The following is a 20,510-nucleotide window of genomic DNA, read 5'->3' on the forward strand; positions in this document are numbered from 1 at the left end:
AGGAAGAAGAAGAAACATAAAGGTTTGATGTTTTTTTTCTTTCTATCCACATAGTGTTCAGATAACTAAAGAACTTTTGAAATTGAAAAAAGACATAATGGTAACTGTAATGTAATTACTTAATTTAGTACAATAACAGTTACATTATTGCATTACTGAAAAATGTAACGCGATTACAGTAATGTGATTAACATCCGATACTATGCACTAAAAGTAGTTCTTCAACTTGCTTTGGTAAATTCTGATCAACATGATTAAGCCTTTGCTTTAGGTTTGATAACTTAAGCATTGAAAAACTGTCAATCTGATGTCAAATCTGACGTTAAATAGGTGATACAAACTTGCTTTTGCAAGTACCATTGTAATGTGTATATAATCGAACTGAGATTCTCTAAGGTGAAAAGGGTTGAATATGTTTGCAAGCAGCATATTCCATTAATCTTAATTGTAGGGCACTGCATGTATTATGATTGGGGCTGAGCCACCCTAAAAGTTTGAGCCTAGAATCGCCCCTGCAGACACTTCTAATCAACCTAATGCAGGAGCCAAAATTATCCTGCAACCGAGACACTTATGACATACGCTGTTTTTGTGCCGAAATTTTAGGCTGAAGTTGTCTGAGAGCGGTGCGGTGTTTGTGCTGAGCCTCACCTCCCTGAGAAGTGGTACAGTCCCGTTAGACGCAGTCAGAGTCCGGTTTGCAGCAGACGCAGTTAGCGGAAAACGACATGACCAACAAACGGTTAAACTACTCGTTAGTATAAAAACGGACAATATAATGAACGTTTACCGGCTGGCTATTTTTTTGGGAGCCTCAGGTAGGTCTTACCTTCTAAAGTAAAACGTTAAAATGTGTTTTCTTTACGGCTAAAGCGCAACAGGTTGATCCCATGTAAACTCGGTGCTTATCCCAGACCCAGGGGCTACACGGGACTCAGTAAAGGCTTCTTTTTGTTTTATTTGAGTGAATAAAGAGAAATAGATTCTCAGTTACAGCGATGGTTTGCTCCATTAACATTTATAGAGCAACCCAAGTAATTATTTTCTGGTATTTAATGCTGTTTCGATCGTATGTTGTGGTCCTAAGATGTTTTACTGATTTGTGGGTTATAGCTTTGCTATTACAGGCACTTCTTTGTGCTGTAGTGTTTTTTTATAAAAGTACTTTTTTGGAGTACAATAATAAATACTACATGTATTTTAGCTGTTTTCAGGTAGATGTGCTTGAAAAAAGGCACTTCTGTTTGTTTTCGGAATCTAAAATACAAGAAAATGATGCATGTCTTTGTTATTTATATTAAGAAACTCATCTGAGTTATAGAATAACACAAGTGATCTGTTTCACTATCACTTTATTAGTCAGACCGATTAGTTATACAAAATGTAAATATAAGGCCACTATATAATTTATATATATAAGTGTGTATATTTAAGGGTACCAAAAAAACAGGAAGGCTGGAAATGTACTGTTGATGGTGCATCTGTGAAGAATGCGCTCTTCACGTCACTTGTTGTGAACATTGTGAGTGTTTTGTGAAACTGCAGTGGCTATATTCATCCTTATCACTTTTTGTTGGGCTAATGAGTCAATGTGAAGGAATGTATCGCAAAGTAAAGGCAGGAAATGTGACAGCTTTGGAGAGGAAAAGTCTGACTGCTCAGGAAACGTGCTGCTTCCAAGAGCAGGGCTTTGACCTGGGAAACATTTGCGACCACATACTGTGCTCACGCCGGTTTAAACTGGCATCTAATCTTTAATTGAGGCCTTTATGTTCCTTTATGTGTTGAGGCCTTTCCACTGTATGCAGGTGGTGAGGGTGTGACTGTCTGCTGCCTCTGAAACCCAGTCATTAACCTACAGTGAGTCACGGCAGACAGTAAACATTGGTTAACAGGTGTAATCATGATGCATGTCAGCAGTTACAGCAGTCCTCACTCCTCTCACCTCAAACTCATGATATTCATGAATTCCAGTTCATCGGCTAACGGTTTGATTTAAATCTCTTGTGCTTAATTGGTCTGTTCACATCCAGCTGGAGGAAGGCCTGACACTCCCATTGGCTGGGAGTCTGCGACCTCCTCCCCCTCTCAGTTGCTCAAGTGGGACAGGAGAGGGGAAGCCCTAACAATGGACTGGTCCATGAAAAAAAGAAATAAAGGGAAGACCACAGCTTTCTGTGGCAGGAATTTAGGAGCTTGGTGACCCTTCCTCCTGTTTGTGCAGTTAAAGTGTATCAGAGGAAGAAGTAAGCTGATGACGTCGACCAGCTGGCCTCAACTTAATGTTAAAAACACAAAGCTGACAAAGCTTCAGCATGCTGATTAGTCATTTAATGGAGAAGTTGACTAAGATGTAATCAGTGTCATATCCGTAACTCTTTGTTTCAGCTTATTTTTAGCTCCATGTTAGTGCATTTGGAGAAAACCAGGAAAATTTATGACTAACTAATAAATTAGTTATTAAAATTATTGTTGATTTTTTTTCTGTTGATTTATTCATTCTGGTTTAAGCTTCTAAATGGAAAGATTTGCTGCTTATATACCAATATTTTTCTGGCTTCATGGTGTAGTCGTTTACACATTAACTCAACAATTGAAAGATCCCGAGACCCAAATCCCTCTGGGATTGTGTAAGGAAAGGCATCTGGTGTAAAAGAAATGTGCCAGATCAAATATGTGGCAACTCCTTATTAACAAGGCAGCAACTGAAAGTAACTTCTTCTTATTCTTAATTGAATTTCTTTGAGTTTTGGATTGTTGGACATGTCAGAAAAAAAGAAAACACAGCAGCTTGACTTTATAACCCTTTTCCTGGGATTCACAGACAAAATCAATTACTCGGATAACACATCCTTTTCAAAGAATGTGGTGTAGATCCACACCCGAATGCAACGAGCTCTTTCTTTCCTCCACCTCACCAATTTTTCTGGAATTAAGCCTGGTAGTTTTTGCGTAATCCCGCTGACATACAGACAGACAAATAAAAGCCCAGCAGTGATGACATTCCTCTACCTTGGGTCTCCCTTCTGGGGGAAGAATAGTTATTCGCAGTCCTAACTGTTGCCTGGAAATAGGGAAACTTGATGTCTTTTCAGAAGAATGCTGTAGAGGTGCTCATTTGAGATAAATGTCTAAACACAGTGTGTATTCTCCTCTTACTGACCCTGAGAGATGCAGGCTGGTGGACTTGGTTTTGTTTTGATTTCCTGTCTTCTGGGACATGTTTAGAGTTGAGTTCCTGCCCCACCTAGAGCTAATATGACTACCAGAAAATCCCCATCAGACTGCTCCACCCCCCTCCTTCTATGATGACAACCCCCTGCCTCTCCCTAGATCTCCCCAGCCCCCCACACACACTGGAATTTAACCTTCCTGACCCCAGCACCGAGCAATAGTGGACCCCCACGCACTTAATCTCTCCTCCTGTCTTTCTTTTGGTTTTGATAGGATGGTAATGACAGTTTCTCTGAAGTACAGAGTCATCATCAGTCATCTGTACAGATAAAGATGAGATGCAGCTGCTGCTCTGCTCATAAAGTTGCCACTTGCATCATTTTACTGTTTTCAAACTTTTCTTATCTAGACTCACCTGCCAGTTTATCACCTTCCGTTAGTTATGCAGTCTTTTCCTTCACCTGAAGTTTGATGACAGAGAGCAAATTATTACAGGGTCGGCTTCAGAGCATGTGAAATGGACAGGCAGCTGATGTGCAGTGTCCACAAAACACAGGTTATAAACTGAAATTCGCAGTAAGATGCATTATATGTGTATTTAAAAGAGTGCTACAGGAGGCAATAAACTCATCCTCTGAAAACCTAGACAGGCTACACAGTTTAAGGATAGACAAGCTAATTCATTATTCATCATGATTCATCCATCCATCCATCTTTTTCAGCCAATTAAGGCTTACAAGAGGGTGGGACCCTATCCCAGCTCCAATGGGGCGAGGGGTGCGATTGCCAGTTTATCACAGGACTAGCACAGAGACACACCATTTGCACTCCCACTCACATCTTCTTCATGATCTAGTATCCATGATTACAAGCAAACTAGCTTCACGTGCTGATCGTTCCAAAGACACTTCCCAAAGTTTCACTTGCATAGACACATGCACTCCAAAATCAGCACCCTTAGCTGTACTACTTACTGAGATTGCTGCCAAAGCAGAGACTGTTCAGAGAATAATTAACTTGAGCTTGAGCTGCAATAACTGACTAGAAAGAAGTCAGTTGAGGGGGGCAGAGTGACCCCACCCCCAATAACACAAAGGTCACATTATCATTTAACAGCAACAAAGCTGCAGCCTTCAAAATGACCAAGTAGTGGACAGTAAAGCTGTCTACTATAGCTCATTAAGATTTAAAGGTAAGTTTTGTTAAAGACTGTAGTTTAGCTGTAGTTAAAAAGTTAATAATAAAATCGCAACTAAGTAGTGGTGTAAAGCCTAATCAGATCTTTGACTTACTAACCAAGTAAAATTGATGCAAATCAGTTCCGACATTAAACATATTGGCTCCTCTCATTGTTGTTACATAATTTATTGATTAACAAATATGTTAAAGGTTTAATTTTGTTTAAATGGGACGGATTTTAATGCTTGTAGTGTGTTTTCAGATCTGGCGCTTATATTGGTTGGACTAAAAAATGAGTCTGTAAACTCTGTATTTCATTCTGCAGAATAGGTGGAACTGACTTGCTTAAGTTAGCATCGTGCATGTTTACCATTTGCATGACTTAATAGTCAAACTGAACTGATATGTCCATTTTTAGTAGATTAACAAAAGCACCTGTGCTTTATTCTTTTTGCTTGTATGTGTCCATCAGTGTGCGTGTGTGACAGTGTGCATGTCTCAGTGCAGAAGGAAAAGCAGTATGCAATCCTCTTCCAGTCCGTGGTCCTCTCGTGTCAGTACCAGACGTCCTCCGTCCAGCTCCCGGTGGTGCAGTGGTGGTACAAGTCCTACTGTCGAGACCACATGCAGGAGTCCTTCTCCCTTTCGGAGACCCTGGGCATCAAGACCTCAGCGCTGGGACCCAAGTCCCACCTGGAGTGCTCTGACAACACCCGCACAGTTCGGGTAGTGGCATCGTCCCAGGGAGCCTCCATGACGCTGGCTGAGCACTACAAAGGCAGAGACATCAGCATCATAAACAGTAATGTCGCCACTTTTATCCTCAGTGAAATAAGGTGAAAGACTCTGCAGCTGTTTGATCGTCACACATGAGTCAGAGCTGACGGGGTTTTTTATAAATAAATCTCTTCTGCTCCAGTCCTACAAGAATGGCGGTACCACACAGAGGCCCCCGCCCTCGCGCCCATTCATATGTGGGCTTCTTATCAGGACAAAACACGTCTGCCATTTAAATGTGTCAACAACGCCCTCCTGTTGTCACAAAATCCAATAACAATAAAGGCCAAAGGAAATACATGTAGACCGATAATGACTTTCTTTATGTTTGGCAGTATTTTTTTCATTACTGACATTAAAAACAAACAGCTGACTTCAGGACTCTTAACAAATTTTCTTCACATCCAGATAGTTTGTGGTGTTTTGTTAAGAACATGACTTACACTTCCTCGCATTTCAACTGAACATGTTTTTGTCAAGACATGACATTCTCCCTCCCCTTTTTCAGGATTGAGTCCAAACGTGAATTACAACTTTTGGATCTTTAGATGAATTCAGACTTTTTGATTTATAATTCTAACAAAGAGACAAGCATAACCGGGAAAATACTCTCACTTCCCACTGAACAATCAATAGCATGTCATCGATCTTAAAAGAGTTCCAGTTCATAGTCCTCAAATTTTGGGCCACAGTCTTATTGGGTGGCGTCAGTGTTAAATGATTCCGCTTGAATTTTAAAAATGCAGCATTGAAAAGTTTGCTTTGTGAACACGTTGTGCTATTTGACATATTAATGTTTGTAAATATGTAGAAATATTATCTTTGTCCTTGTTTTGTAATCTGTGCAGAAGCAGACCTGCGTATTGGGGAGCTGCAGTGGGGCGACAGCGGGGTGTATTTCTGCAAAGTTGTGATCGCTAATGATCTGGAGGGGAAGAACGAGGATCAGGTGGAATTACTGGTGCTCGGTAAGCATGCGAGAAAGTTAACCTATATTTTTCTGTTTGTTTGTTTGTTTGTTTGGGAGTTGTTTCCTGCACGTTGTTGGTAAAGGTTTTAGAAGTGGTCTCTTAATTGTGCTGCATTCCCGAGTGCCCTTACTACGGTTTCCATGGAGACAGCTAAATGGTGTTTCCCTCTTTACATGCCCTCGATCCTCCGTAACGGACTCTATTCTTTAGCCGATCGCACGCTTTAGAGAGCCGGTGTGGAGCCGTTACATCTCAGGTCAGTTACACAGTATGTCAGGAGGCTCAAAGACTGCAGGGGAGCTTCAGCTGAACAACAGCGAGCGTGTTTGTCTGTGTGGCGTTTGCTCATTGGGGAGTATCACTGGTTAATCATTATACACACCTCCCAAATCTTCACTAAACTGCCAACACTTCAGCACTAAGATCAGAGAGTCATGACTTACTGTAAATCTTGAAGTAGCATTTTCACTACGTAAGATTGTCTTTTTGTTTAAAAGACTATAAGACTATAAGATGTTGAACTTGGTAATATGTATTTTCAGACCAAACAAGAGCTTGTTAACGGTCCCCCTCCAAGCATTGATGTATTCAATACAGTTAGATGAAAATATTCCCTTCATATCAGCAAAAGCTGAGCCTTTTGCCTCAATTAGCATGTACAGTGTGGGATATGTAAATTAATTCCTCCCCTTTCCTGCTGTCCCTCCCCTTCCTATCCCTTAACTTTTTCAAGCTTTACTTAGTAGTTCTCACACACAATGCCAAAATATCTGGAGGCTGCTGTTTTGGTGGAGCGTTCAAAGCACTTTAAAAAATCCACAGTAGCTTGTGCTCATGGGACAACAGCTAAGTGCTAACTGCCAACACAAATCATTCAGATGAATTAGCGCTCACTTTTACTGCTTATAGTAACAGTAATGTTAACTTCACTCGTCCTGTCTCTCCGCTCCTTCGCTCTGCATGTGTCTGTTTCACCATCACACACAAGGAGCTAAAAGGCAAACACACAGAGTGAAACATAGAGCAGAGGATGGCAGTAGAAGTCGTGCACATGTAGACATGCACATGTAGATATGAGGATATTATCGAACAACTAATAATAGCATCCTTCTTTTGTTGGATAAACTTCCCAACTGTGACATCAGAGAGATTAGCCAACTCTTCCTGGTTGATAGGATTGGTTTCTTTGGTCTGTTGCCTATGAACCCTAACTGTGTGAATGAATATATCTGAAGCAACATTCCAGATACCTCGAAACTGGAATACAGGAAGTCGGGAGTGATGTCACTCCTGAGTTAGCAAGTTCCAGAAAAAGCCAGGGAAAACAGGATTGTTAGCTCAGGGTTGATGGGACTGCTCCGACTTTCTGAGGTGAGGAGGTGTTCCAGATTCAAATTCCGACTTGTAACTTTGGAATTCCAACTTCTGACTTATACAGGAACACAGCATGGTGCTTTGATGTTGCTGTTGCGCTGCACTTCCAGGATCAAAAAGTCTACTTGGTTGTTTGTTTTGCTTGTGATATGAAATAAATACGACTAAAACACTTAAAAAAATAACTGATGGTGTGATCTGTTAGTTACTCAAACTGGTTTTCTCCCTTTATGTTAGGCCAGCCTGATGCTTATGAAGTCTGCTTATTCATGTAGCCCTCTTTAGTTTAGCACTAATCTGATTACAGTCTTCTCCCAGGAGAGAAGAAGGGGCTTAAACGTGTGAGAATAACAAGACTCATTTGGCTTTAGTGCTGAACTTCTTAGCTTGTGCATGTTGTAATTTTGAAGTTAGAATTAGAAAGTGTGTAAAACTTTTTCTGTGCCAAACTGGTTGTTTTTAAAAGTTTCTGGTACTTATATTCAACTTTCTTCACCAGCGTTACTACAAAACTGCTGCTTGGCTCTAACTCCATATTTAGGCTACAGTTCAAATATGAAAGCACATGATCAAAAAAACATTCTTTGCGTGTTCTTTTGCTCACCAGCACCTTGAACGCTGATAACATTTACTCAGTTCTCTTTCACACTCACTCCCCTTCCCTCCCTTTTGCCTTGCAAAATCTTCTCATGCACTCCTCCATTTCTTACTCGTCGACCTCCCCTCCCTCTCGGAGCTGCACAGCTCCTCAGCTCTCTCAGGTTACGGATGGTATGCAGGCAAGTGAGGCAGGGCCAAGGTAGCAAGGCTGTTTTTTTCCCCACTCCTTAATAAGCGCTTACTCAGCACACTCTGCAGCCTCAGTACCAGGGGTTGTTTAGTCTACCAATGTTGCCATGTCAGACAGTAACCAGTCTTTACTGTAATCAGTGTTTTCAGACCTCATAATAAGCACATTAAAAACATCCGTAGCTGACTCCTGCACACCTGTTGCTGATCCCTTTCTGTATTCAGCGAGTAATTTCCTTGAATTTTTGTTCTGATTTTGACCTTTATGTCATACATATTGAGCACAACAGGCACATTGTTTCACAGCAGCGCGACTTGCATGACCTTGTTTTGACGAGCTTGCGCGGTAAATTGTTGTCCTGGTGCCGTCAGTGTCCCAGTTTCCAAACCTCCCTGTCTGTCGCCTCTCACGTCTCAATTGCTTGCATGTGTTTGGGTGTCTGCATGCAAGTAAAATGATTAACAGCATTCAGTTAACAGTGTGCAGTTTTAATGTTAACGCTGAGACACGTTGACTGTGCATGGCATCAAAGAAAAAGGCTTTAATAGTTTTACTTTATTTTATTTAGCTTTTTTGTGTGTTTAGTTCCCTCTGTGTTTCCCTATCTGTTGTCTTGATGCATGCTCAATCATCCAGGTAAGTAAATCCCAAAAGGTTGATTCTGTTCATCTGGACGTAGCGTTTTCAGTGGGAGAAACGTTTCCTCACTCATCCAAGTGACTTCTTCCGTCTCAGCTGACTTCAGGTTTCCCCAACCTTATAAACAGTACATTTGCACAATAACTGGGCCTTGTTTCAGTTATTGTGCAAATTTACTGTTATTGTGCAGATGAAGAGAATCAACCTTTTGGGATCCCTATCTGTTGCTCCCTCTGTCTCATCTTTCTGGTTAGTGCCTTTGCCCTCCTGTGCTCCCTTTCATCTGACATCTTGTTAGTGTTAGTTTTTGTGTTGCAGTGTAATTGTCTCTTGTGTTTTTTCCTGATTTCTTTGAAGGTTGGTTTTCTTTCATGTCAGGTTTTACTGGCTCCTTTGTGATTATCCTGATTGGCTTTACCCGTGTCTTGTTCCAATCAGCCCCCAGTGTATAAATAGTCCTGTCTTCCTTTGTCCTTTGTATTTGCTATAATCACCTTTTAGACTCTGTGTTGGTGTTTGGCAGTTTCTCTTAGCTTAGCCTCCTTGTGGCCCTTTTTATTTTGTGTTTCCTTTAGTCTCAGTTCAACTATACCTATTAATTTGCCAGCAGCTAATAAAGGCTTGCTTTTTGTTAGTCTACCTCTTGCTGTCTGGCACGTGGGTCATATTGTAGTTCAAGAGATCAGAGAGGGATCTCTGGGAACAATGAATTTTATGTTATTATTAGGGGTGCAACGATACACAAAATTCACGGTTCAGTTCGTTTCGATACTTTGGTGTCACGGTTCGATATTTTTTCGATACAAAAAAAAATTTCATGTCAAGTTATTAAAATTATAAATATTTCTTTTAACTCAAAAGTACAGTTTTTAAATTAAATGTTGCTGAAACAACAAAATAACAAAAAAAAATGTATCTGATGGAGAAATCACTAATATGTGGAAAAGATAGTTTATTACAGATATATGGCTCTTTCCAAAATAAAAGCTATTTTGTCGACAGCAATAAAAGTAGCGATTGCCCTCTCTATCTCTTTCATGTTCTAACGGCTGTCTAATTGAGTCGGGTAAAGTTTGCAGCATGCGTGCTTGTTGTTGTTTTTGTCTGCTTCCACTTGTCTTTGCACTAGCGTGATGTCGGCGTAAATGTGCAGTCATATTCGTTGTGTTCCCACCAATTTAATTGAGCATTGCGTGGCACATCCGACATACTGTTGTACTTTTGTCCACGATGCGCTTAAGTAGAGTCATTCTTCACATCAAAACCAAAATAGTTCCAAACTCCAGATCTGAATGACGGTGGAGGAGGTTCAATTTCGGGTAGAGTTGAGGCAGTTGCCATGCTAACTTGAGTGAATGCATATGGGTGGCGCTCAGTGGATCTGCGCTTGAACGCAGATCCACTGAGCCCTCAACACAGACGGCATCGTCAGAAGAAAAGTTGACCAAATAAATTTAAAATTTTGTATCGTTCAATACATATGCGTACCGAAAGCACTGTATCGAACGGTTCAATACAGATACATGTATTGTTGCACCCCTAGTTATTATCTATATAAAACATCCTGGTGGTACAAATGGGAAGTAAATGGACCTCCAGATCAAAAAGGGTCAAACTTTTGGGATGTGAACATGTGAACCACATGTCACGGGAGTCCATCTAATAGACATTTCAGTTTGTCACAGACAGCATGGTCAACAACAAACGTCTTCATTGATAAGTTTGATATTTTCTAGATGCAGACCCATTTTTTCATACTTAAACTTTCATTCCCCAAATAGTGCATGACCATTAATCATCTGCCTTCTGCCAAATTTGCTAATTTGCCTGACCTTTTGACTCCCGCTTCCCGCTTCCTCTGCCGGCCTTCACCTGTCCTCTCCCTCTCTCTGCAGGCAGGACAGGTGAGCAGCAAGATCTACTCCCTGAGTTTGATTTGGAGATTATGCCAGGTACGGTCCCTACGCTGCATGTCTGTCTCTCTGCCTGGCATTTTCCAGCTTTTCTATTGCCTCCTGATGTTTCTAATTCCAACTGACCAGATAAAACTCTCTTTGACTAACAAATGTACATTCACTTGTTAGAAATTTGACTGAATAAACATGACAGCCTTGTAGCTGGAGCTTCTACGCCCGATATGAACACAGTTAGTTAGTGAAGCTACATGAAGCCAAATTCACAGAGTTGTAGTTGTTATTGTTTACCTCCAGTTATGATTTCAAATTTCACAGGGGAAATGTGTTGTTAGTGAGTGGATTTTGACTCTTGGCACACCCTGAGGAAGTCTGTTGTTATGGTTTGGATGGTTCAAAGATGTGAGAACGGATAATAGTAACTCTGATTTCCTTTGATGTCCCCTAAAGTTTCCTGTTTGTAGGGGTCTGTTGTACATCAGTGGAGGAGAGCGCCAAACATCAGCTTTTTTTAATAGAAAAAACAGAGTTTATTTTTTTGTCCAAAATCTTTGTCAGTTATAACATTTCAGCAATTCAAATGCTGAGATCTGAAATAAACAAAGACATTTCAAAAAAGACTGTGAACTTCGGAGAACAATTTTCAGCCCTTTAGCTGAATTTCTTCACTCAGCTTCATTTTTTTTCTTTAACGTAACGTTAGTGATATTGAGCTTTTGTCACAAACTGCAAAAATCCTTTTGAGTTTGGCCCAGCCTGACTTATTTTAATGGTTGTGGCCATATTTCAGTTGCATCTAGTTACCGCTAGATATGACTGTTATGTGAAAATCTTGGTTTTGCTGACCTCCACTGGTTGAACCTCTCACTTTGGTGTAGTGATGTTAAATCACTGTTCAGAGTGTTTAATCATTGACTGTTACCTTTTTTTTGTATGTATGTAAATCAGAATGGGCGTTTGTGGGATCTGTAGTCCTGGGCAGCATCTTGCTCCTGCTGTTGTTGGGGATCTGCTGGTGCCAGTGCTGTCCTCACTCCTGCTGCTGCTACGTCCGCTGCTGCTGCTGCCCTGACACCTGCTGCTGCCCACGACACCGTGAGTAACACAAACAACCCAATGACTGTCCTGCATCCTCTTTAAAAAAATGAATGTCCTTTTTTTAATTGAATATCCCCGTTCTTTAACATCAACAATGAAAGTGTGTTGTTTATGCAGTGTATGAAGCGGGGAAGATGGCAAAGAGCAGACAGCCTGCTGCTCAGGTCCCTGTGTATCCCTATTACATTCCTGGTATACCTACTGTGGTCCCTGTGGCCTCTTCCTCTTACACGGACACAAAGATCAACTTGATCCCCTCAGTGGAGAATAACCTGTCTGGAGGTGAGTAGTAGAGGAAGAATTCAAATGGTTCCTGAAAGATGAGAATTATTTTGTAATTTTACAGGTAAAATTTCAAAATAAGTTATAGGCCGCCTGTATGCAATATATATTTAATATTTGCATATGGTAGTTACGTGTTGTTTATTGTGCTCATAGTTTATTGATGGATTTTAAAATTCTAATTTCACCTTTGTGATTTGTAATAAAATAATCAAAATTATTAAAACCCCAAAACCGATTAAATACTTTGTCAAATCTTACTGCTATTATTATTATTATTATTATTATTATTATTCAAAAAATAGATGAAATTGAACAACTTAACTGATTTCTTTGGAAATGACTTCTTTGCTGGTACTGTTGGAGGATGGGGTCAAAATGACTGGGATCAGCGGTTCTAGTGTTGAAAGTTCAATAACTGTTTTTAACGCTTTTGGAGAGGCAAAAACAATATTGACGAGCTCAGTATTCACTCTTCTTTATCACTGCTTTTGAGCTCTAAAACCTTCTCTGAGGACTATTTGAACAAGTGGTGTAATTAACGTTATTTATAGTCTTACATAGAAACGTCAGTGACAGCTGCCTTTTTCTCTTCATCAAACACTGACACGACTAACCTTCATTTCATCCATCATCCTTGTCTCTACAGTGAAAAGTCTGAATGTCTGAAATGTCTGAAGAAATGTTCTTCTCTTTTTCCTTTTTTTGAATTTAATCCGTTATTAACACGTAAGGTTGTTTTGTCTCGTATACTTTGCACACTCAAGAGTGTTTGCGTGCGTCCTTGCATGGTTTTGTTTTTCTCAATCTATCTATAGGTGTGTGTGTGTGTGTGTGTGTGTTGACATTCACAGTGCGCAGTGGTTACCGGCTCAAAGCCAGTCCAGCCCAGGACTCAATAAAAGTTCTGTACTACATAGAGAAGGAGCTGGCTCAGTTTCCGCGCAGCAAGATGGCAGCATTCAAATGTAAGCCTGCACAGATTAGGCTAGTTTCTTTAATCTGTGTGGCAGTGTGTGTGTTTATATGTATGTACGTGCTTTATGTGCATGGTTTGTGGGAATTAAATCTTACTAGTTGCCGTCTAATCCTTTCATATTTGAAAAAAACAACATCTGTCCCTTTTTTCTCATTCACAAATTGCAAGGTTAACTTGTGGAGTCATGCTTTTTCATGAGTTTGAAAACACACAGTCATGTGAAAATATGTGAAGCACATCTTCTTTTCTCAGCTTTGTCAAATCATAGTTGTCTGTGTCTCTTTTTCTACCTTGCTAAATCACCATGGTAACGTATACTGAACATATAGTCTGGTTAGAACCAGGTTATGTTCAGAGTTTTGGCTTAAAATTGTCATTTTAACAGATTCTTTTATTTTGCTGCATGGTTCAAGTGGAATAAAGACTCTTCTGGGGAAATATGTAATTTGTTAAGCCGTACTTAACAGATGAGTTGAGTAGTCATTATTATCTGATAATGTCTCTGTCTGGAGTAAGTGACACTCACAGGGATTGTTTTGTGTAGGAGTGAGTTTTATGATCTGTGAAACGCCCCTTTTTATGGGAGTGCACACAGAGGCGTTACAGAGAAATCCACCATCATGATACCTGTTATCTCCAACGTGGGGTTTAGGTTTTGTCGACTCAGCTAAAGCCAAAAAAAAAAAAAACAGCCTGTCTGTGTAGAATTTCCTTTGTAATATTCCCATCATTGTCACTGCAACCAAGTGAAAAATTACCACCTCTCCACCAGAGTGCTTCACAGCTGCTATGAGGTGTTTGTGCTGATATATGTTGATTTGCTTTTCTCCAAACGTGACGCTTTAAAGCCAGACAACTCCGCTTTGGTTCCGTCTGTCATAAAGGCTGTATGAGGCAGGCAGGATTGAAAAGCCAAAATGCAGACTCTCAAGCAGGACTGAGCTCAAAACTCAGCTGTATTGCTGGAAATACAAAGGACATGAAACCAAACTGGGAGAAACTAGAAACTAAACTGACAGGCAGAACACACAGCATGGAGGGAGATCACAACACTGGACAGAGGGAGACACAGACAATATATACACACAAGAGGGAATCAGGGCGAAGAGGAAACACCTGGGGAACACAGCTGGACCTAATCTAATTGACGAGACAGGGGACAAAACATGTTGCAGACAATACTGGAGACTATCAAAGTAAAACAGGAAGTACGAGAAACACACACTATGACGCGGACTGACTAGGTACAGGGAACAGAGGGAGCGAGACACACATTGAGCGAGGGAGACGTAAACACAAATGACACAAACAGACTCACACGCAAGACACAGCGATGAGACAAACACTCAAGATGAGCCTCAAAGATAAGAAACCAAAACCTGGAAATACAAGTAAACATAAACATAAATGAATAAAACTCAAGACTAAATCTGTATAAACTTGAACTTAAATCATCATTATAAAGGAAAGAATAAAAAAAGGCTGGGTAAAGTCCCAGTACCATGGCATCATGTGTACAAAGAACATTGTTCTAAAAGTCTAGAGGTTTATTTAGAAGCAATTTTCCAAACCTTTCCACAAGAATATTGCTTTTAGAGAGAAGATGCTTGTACCTGGCAGCCCGTCCAAGCATGTCATACTTGTTCAGTCTGTTTCTAATTCTACAGTCTGGACTTCTAACGTTTAACATGCTGACTGGGGCCTGTAGAGCGAGAGGGTCTGAGCAGTGTGAATTTAGGGTGAATTTGCTGGAAAGGCCACTTGGGAAGATTAAATTTGTAAATAATCTTTCTCACGGTGGAACGATGCACTGTTAATGACTACGGAGGCAGTAAGGGTGTACATATTTTTCTCACAAACTGCTCTGCTTTATGGGTTAGTTTTTTGCTAAATAAATAACAATACAGTGTAATATGTCACGTGTTGTTGTTCATCTGAGGTAATTTTAGAACCTGAGAAGGACCAGATTAGTTTTTTTTACATTGTCCTGAAATTTATAACCTTAATAATCTAAAGAAGGTGTAGATTATTTTTCACAATTGTACAAAATAGATCAGCTGAATCCCACATAGAGGCTGGAAATATGAGCACATCACATCCTAATCTAAAAACCACAGGCCCACCATATCCAAATGATGACGGTGTTAACAATCTGAAAATCACTGAGAGAATTAAAATGGAAGGATATAATTTGAAACACCAGAATGTTGCCCATCCCCAGTTGTTGATGCTCTATATCAGGACATCTCGGGGAGTAAGTGTCATGGTTTGCCCTGCTGTGCTCACTCAGTTTAGTGTGCACAAATACAAGTACTGTGTTTTATACACTTCAGTGGGTAAAAGTGGAGAATATTTGTCAGCAAAATCGAAATCTTTGCGATCTCTTTACGGAGTCTCTCGAGGAGTGTGTCTATCATTCAGCTTCAAGTACAACAGTTCGTACAGATAATCAAATGTAGTATTTTAAGTTTGTGAGACAGCCTGTGCAGTTTTCATAAACAGATCTACCAAAGCATTTCTGGGAGCATTTAAAAGACATGTATGGAGCATTAATGGCATCACTGTGGAATGTCTGGGATACACTGCAGTTCCTGTGTTCATAATAATAATAATAGTAATAACAAAGACAGATCGTGCATTTGTCATATTAATGTTAATTAATTTGTTCCCTAATGATTCTTTTTTTAATTAGAAAAATAAAAAACATCATCTGATCCTATTCTTCCTTGAATGCATTCATACCTTTATACCGCCCGCTGTTCATTCAAAATGACTTTATTAGTATAAACAGCAAATATCATGTTAGTGATGTGTCTGTCCCAGCAGCCAGGAGCGTATCAGAGCTCAGCTCGCTTCATGATGGAGGGACTACAGACTTCAGAAACACCTTTCAAGCGGTCCAGATGAAAGCACTTCCACCTATCGCAGACCTCGATGACCTGTCGGTGCGGAGAGCAGCTCCACCTACACAAAGCCGAAGACTCAGACAAGACAGAATTAACCACTCAGATGATGAACTGGACCGCAGGTAAGGTGGAGAGATGCTTCACTCTGAAGAGTTTCTATCAGGTTGTTGTGTTTACTGTTTAATGCCAGAAAACATTTGACAGTAGATGTGTCATGGTGACGTCTTTATGTTGCTTGAAACAAAGTGAATCCAAAGATATTCACAGGCAAAACACAATAACACCATAAAAAATGGCTGAAATACTTTTTTGTCAACCACAAATTATTGCTAAGGAATGTAATTTTGCCAGTAGAAACAATAAATTATAATTGATCCACTGTTCAATGTACTTCACTGCATCACCTGCAGCAAACGTGGCTGCACGTTTTTTTCCCCTTTGTAAGTAAAAGCAGTCCAAATGTAAACCTCCTGAAAGTGACGTGTTACTCTACGACTATTTTCTCTCACCAAAACTGTTCATGAATAGAACGTTAATACAGGTAATTACCATTTTAAAAAATTGTTGAAAGAGCTGTTAAAAAGCAAAATTAAACCAGGATGTAAACATTGTCTGCAGTAATGGCTTTTAGTGTAGTGGTTTACACTTTTGCCCAACAAATGAAAGATCCCTGGTTTGATCCTGGGAGGAGACACAAATTCCTCTGTCAAACGTGCAGAGCATCCCGCTGTAGTGACCCATTGAGAATAAGGGATCAGCTAAAAGTAGCTAACATGGGAGTCTACAAGGGTTTTCTAAATTGGCTTCATTTGTCAGCCCTGGAGGTTGCTGCTTGGTGAGATAAATGTTTTCTCCAGTTTTGTTTGTTCTGTTATTAACATGTATAGCGTGGGCTGCTTCTCGCTGTAGGTGGAACTGCCGATCGGAGAACCTGCAGAGAAAGACGTTGGGCAGAAGAGGGCGCACGGGCTCTCTGGATGAGCTGGAGGAATTCGCTCGGTCTTATAGCACACATGGACGTCGGGGTGCGCCATCAGACCGGCCTTATGAGCGGGATTACAGCCCTCCCAGGCGCTCCTATAGAAATGAACATGATGGTTGGGGGCGCCGCAGCCCATCACCAGTACTGCAAAAGAGAAGGGACACGTGGGACAGTGATCGCCCGTCTCGACTGCCCCAAAGCAGAGCCTATGATGACACCTTGCTCAACAGCATGCTTGAGAGTAAAACGAGGGGCCGGGGAAGGGACAGAGGTGCTGGGAGGATGGACGAGGACAGTGACACTCCCTCTAAAGGCAGCTCCAGAGGAAAGGGCAGCGATAGTTATTACAGCCGTTCACCTAGCAACCGCCCAGAAGATGAGGACTCTTTGCCTCCGTACTCTGAGCTCGAGGCTGAGAGATACCGCAGGGCTGACCAAACTACAGAGCGGTACCGCACAGCAGAACCTCCCAGATCAGAGAGGTACAGGACCACAGAGGCAGCCATGAAGCCCTTCTCTTACACCCGCCCCAACCAGGGAATGTCCCACACACTGCAAGGGGGCAGAGAGGAGAGAGAAAGGAGCAGAAATCTGGTGAGTTACTTATAGCAGGAACAAGGACTTCCTCTTCTGTTCTTCAGGAAAAAGAGCCTTGAAATCCTGTAAACTGTTGCAGGACAAATCTGGTGATATCCTGTTTTCGTCTTACTGTCAGCAAATACTGTAAAAAGCATAAAACCAGCAATGTGTCAGTCTAGAAACAACTGTCTGTGTAATCAAGTCATGAATTATTCCTTTCTGTCAATTAATGTCCTCAAAAGGTTTATGTAGTTTAAAAACTATCGTTCATCCTGACTTAATCCCATATTCACCATCATGATGCTATGAAAAAAAAATAGTAAGTAAAAATGTTTCCAGGTGAACTTTATATATTGATATAATTGGAGTCCAGTTGGGACCTATTGTTTGTTTCCAGGTCATTCCGTACTGAAACGGATTCATGGACAAACCCCCAATTAATTAGCAGTAGCTTTGTAGTAGCCCACAGCTCTGCAATCAGGTCAGTGTTTTATTGTTTTTCAGATCACTCTTATTATTTTATAGTCCACACACATACTGTTATATGTTCAGTACTAAAGCAGTAGAGTTAGCACACTTTCTTTCATAGTAAGTGGAGCAGTTATGAAACAGACAACCAAGTATATCCCTCAAGACTTGGTGGAGACCAAAACTGAGCTAAAAGGGTGCAACTCACTTGCTTTTATCACATGGTTGGAAACAACTGTCCGGTTGACCTATTATGTAACTTCAAGGCTGACTGCTGTATAAATAAGCATTCAGCTGTTTATCTGTTATATAGATTTAAAAACAATATTCCACTATACACTTCTGAAGCACCCATCAGAAGATGTGCAAAGTGGCCATAAAAAGATGGACATGGTCAGCAACAATACACAGTCAGGTAGACTGTAGCATTTAAATAATGCTCTTCAAGTGTGCCAAGAAAACATTCCCCACACCACTGGACCACCACCATGTCCTGAACTGTTGATATAAACCAGGATAGATCTGTCTTTTTATATTTACAACAAATTCCATCTCTGCCATCTGAATGTCGCATCAGAAATGAAGATTCATCATTCAAGACAACGTTTTCTCCGTCCAATTTTAGTGAGCACGTGTGAGTTGTAGCCTCAGTTTCCTGTTCTTAGCTGACAAGAGTGGCTGTTGCAGTTGATCTGCTTCAAGGTTCAATGTGTAGCGTTTTCAGAAAGGCTCTTCTGTATACCTTGGTTGTAACCAAACATTATATGAGTTACTGTTACCTTCCTATTAGGTTAAAGCAAGAAACACTATCACGCAATGTTTAAAGTCATTTAAATCAGTGAGTTGCTTCCCTGTGATTATATATTTGTGTTAACAAGCTTTTGAGCTGGTTTATAAAACAAAATAGCCGATAAATGTTATAAGCTATGCTTTCCCAAAATCTGCTAAAGCTGGTTTCAATGTTTACAGAAGCACTGTGTGCGTAAACTAACACTGCTGGTTTGAGCCTTACATGAGATTTGTTGACAGTAAGAAATATAGAGAAAAAAAACATCTGCCTTGTCCTTTAATATCTTTTATATATCTTTAATAATGTCTCTCAGTGTTATGTACATAATATGTATTGTGGATTTTAGATTTGTGGTGTCAACACTAAATCATTTTGTGTTGTTTCTACACGACTTTATGTAGCAGTGGCTTTTCTAACCTAATTTTTGATAATGAATGAAAGCGCATTATTCCTCTATAACACAGCCTAGCATGCAACCATTACACACAGGCTTTCTGGCTTTCTAAATATCCCAAAGTCTTTCTTCCTCTATGAGCAAGGTGGCAACCACTGCAGTATTGCATGATTTCTGTGCATGGTTACAAAGCTCTGTCCCCAGGCTGTGCTAACCCTGCATGAGCATGAAAGTGAAGTTCCTAATATGTTGCTCTTGGTATGTTTCCCTAACAGAGCACTGCACTGAGCAGGGACTCACTCATAGTGTGACAGGGTCTCCAGCCTGGACCCAGCACAGCGCTGCCAGCCTGTGCATTAAAACTGTCCTGCAGCTGCGTAGGAGATGCTAACTGTTACAGCTCCAACCACAGCAAGTCAGGCTCATCTCACTGAAATAACATCACTGAAAAACGTCAGTAATGAATCCTGAGGAAAAAGTGGATTTAATATTTGTGTTTTTGTACATGCATATCATATTTTATTTGTTTGTTTGTTTTTTAATTTGTCTTACTTTGTATTTCAACGATGTAACTGGACTCACACTGGTGCCAAGGACAGATTTTGTATTTTATTTTTTTGTTATTCAAAAATTTTAGAACAGCAACCAAGCAGCCTTCAGCCTCCATACTTCTCTACTACTCTGCAGCTCAGGTTTACTTTGTATTTTTGCCTTTGTCTGTTGTTACCTGTGTTCCTGGAAATCCTGCGCCTTGAATTTGTACTACAGATTGCAATTGCACTGCTTAATAACTTTTTAAATAAAGAAAACTTTGCTATAGTCTCCTCTTTCTTTTGGTTAGTCAGTTTAGTCTTTGCTCTGTAAAATAACGGAGAATACTGAAAAAAACACTCCCAACCCAAAATGGCAAAGTCTTCAGAAACACAACAGGTATGTCTGATCATTTTAAAGGGAAACTGCTGTTTGTAATACTGACATCAGATTTTTGGCGCATCCTGTTGAACTTTGACTCATTTAAACCAGTCAAAGGATTGGAGTTGGAGTTGGGGTTGGTTTATTTACATAATGAATAACTTGTCTTTATATATTGCTAGGAAAAATGGGAAACAGGAGCAGTGATTTAATGAAATGTGCAAACATAAATGACAAAACAGAGTATGTACAATTCTTATAATCTCCAAAGTCAACGTTTTTCTTCACCACAGCCTGAACTCT

General features: G+C 40.4%; 1 protein-coding gene across 3 annotated transcripts; it reads left to right on the forward strand.

Annotated features, from left to right (window-relative positions):
• Window positions 1-543: 543 nt before the first annotated feature.
• On the forward strand, window positions 544-20,114 carry ildr2 (immunoglobulin-like domain containing receptor 2). Of its 3 annotated transcripts, none has more exons than XM_040005691.1 (9): window positions 544-818; window positions 4,826-5,155; window positions 5,979-6,098; window positions 10,800-10,856; window positions 11,766-11,912; window positions 12,033-12,197; window positions 16,000-16,204; window positions 16,992-17,658; window positions 19,571-20,114. In XM_040005691.1, exons 1-9 carry the CDS (start codon window positions 779-781, stop codon window positions 19,604-19,606), a joined length of 1,767 nt encoding a protein of 588 aa, XP_039861625.1. In that variant the 5' UTR covers window positions 544-778; the 3' UTR covers window positions 19,607-20,114. The 3 variants fall into 3 exon arrangements, with proteins under 3 accessions (XP_039861625.1, XP_039861627.1, XP_039861626.1); XM_040005692.1 differs by having other exon boundaries at window positions 549-818; window positions 16,003-16,204; XM_040005693.1 differs by lacking the exon at window positions 10,800-10,856.
• The last annotated feature ends 396 nt before the right edge of the window (window positions 20,115-20,510 follow it).

Source organism: Simochromis diagramma, unplaced genomic scaffold (genome assembly GCF_900408965.1).
Source record: "Simochromis diagramma unplaced genomic scaffold, fSimDia1.1 OVJJ01000501.1, whole genome shotgun sequence".
Classification (NCBI taxonomy): domain Eukaryota; kingdom Metazoa; phylum Chordata; class Actinopteri; order Cichliformes; family Cichlidae; genus Simochromis; species Simochromis diagramma.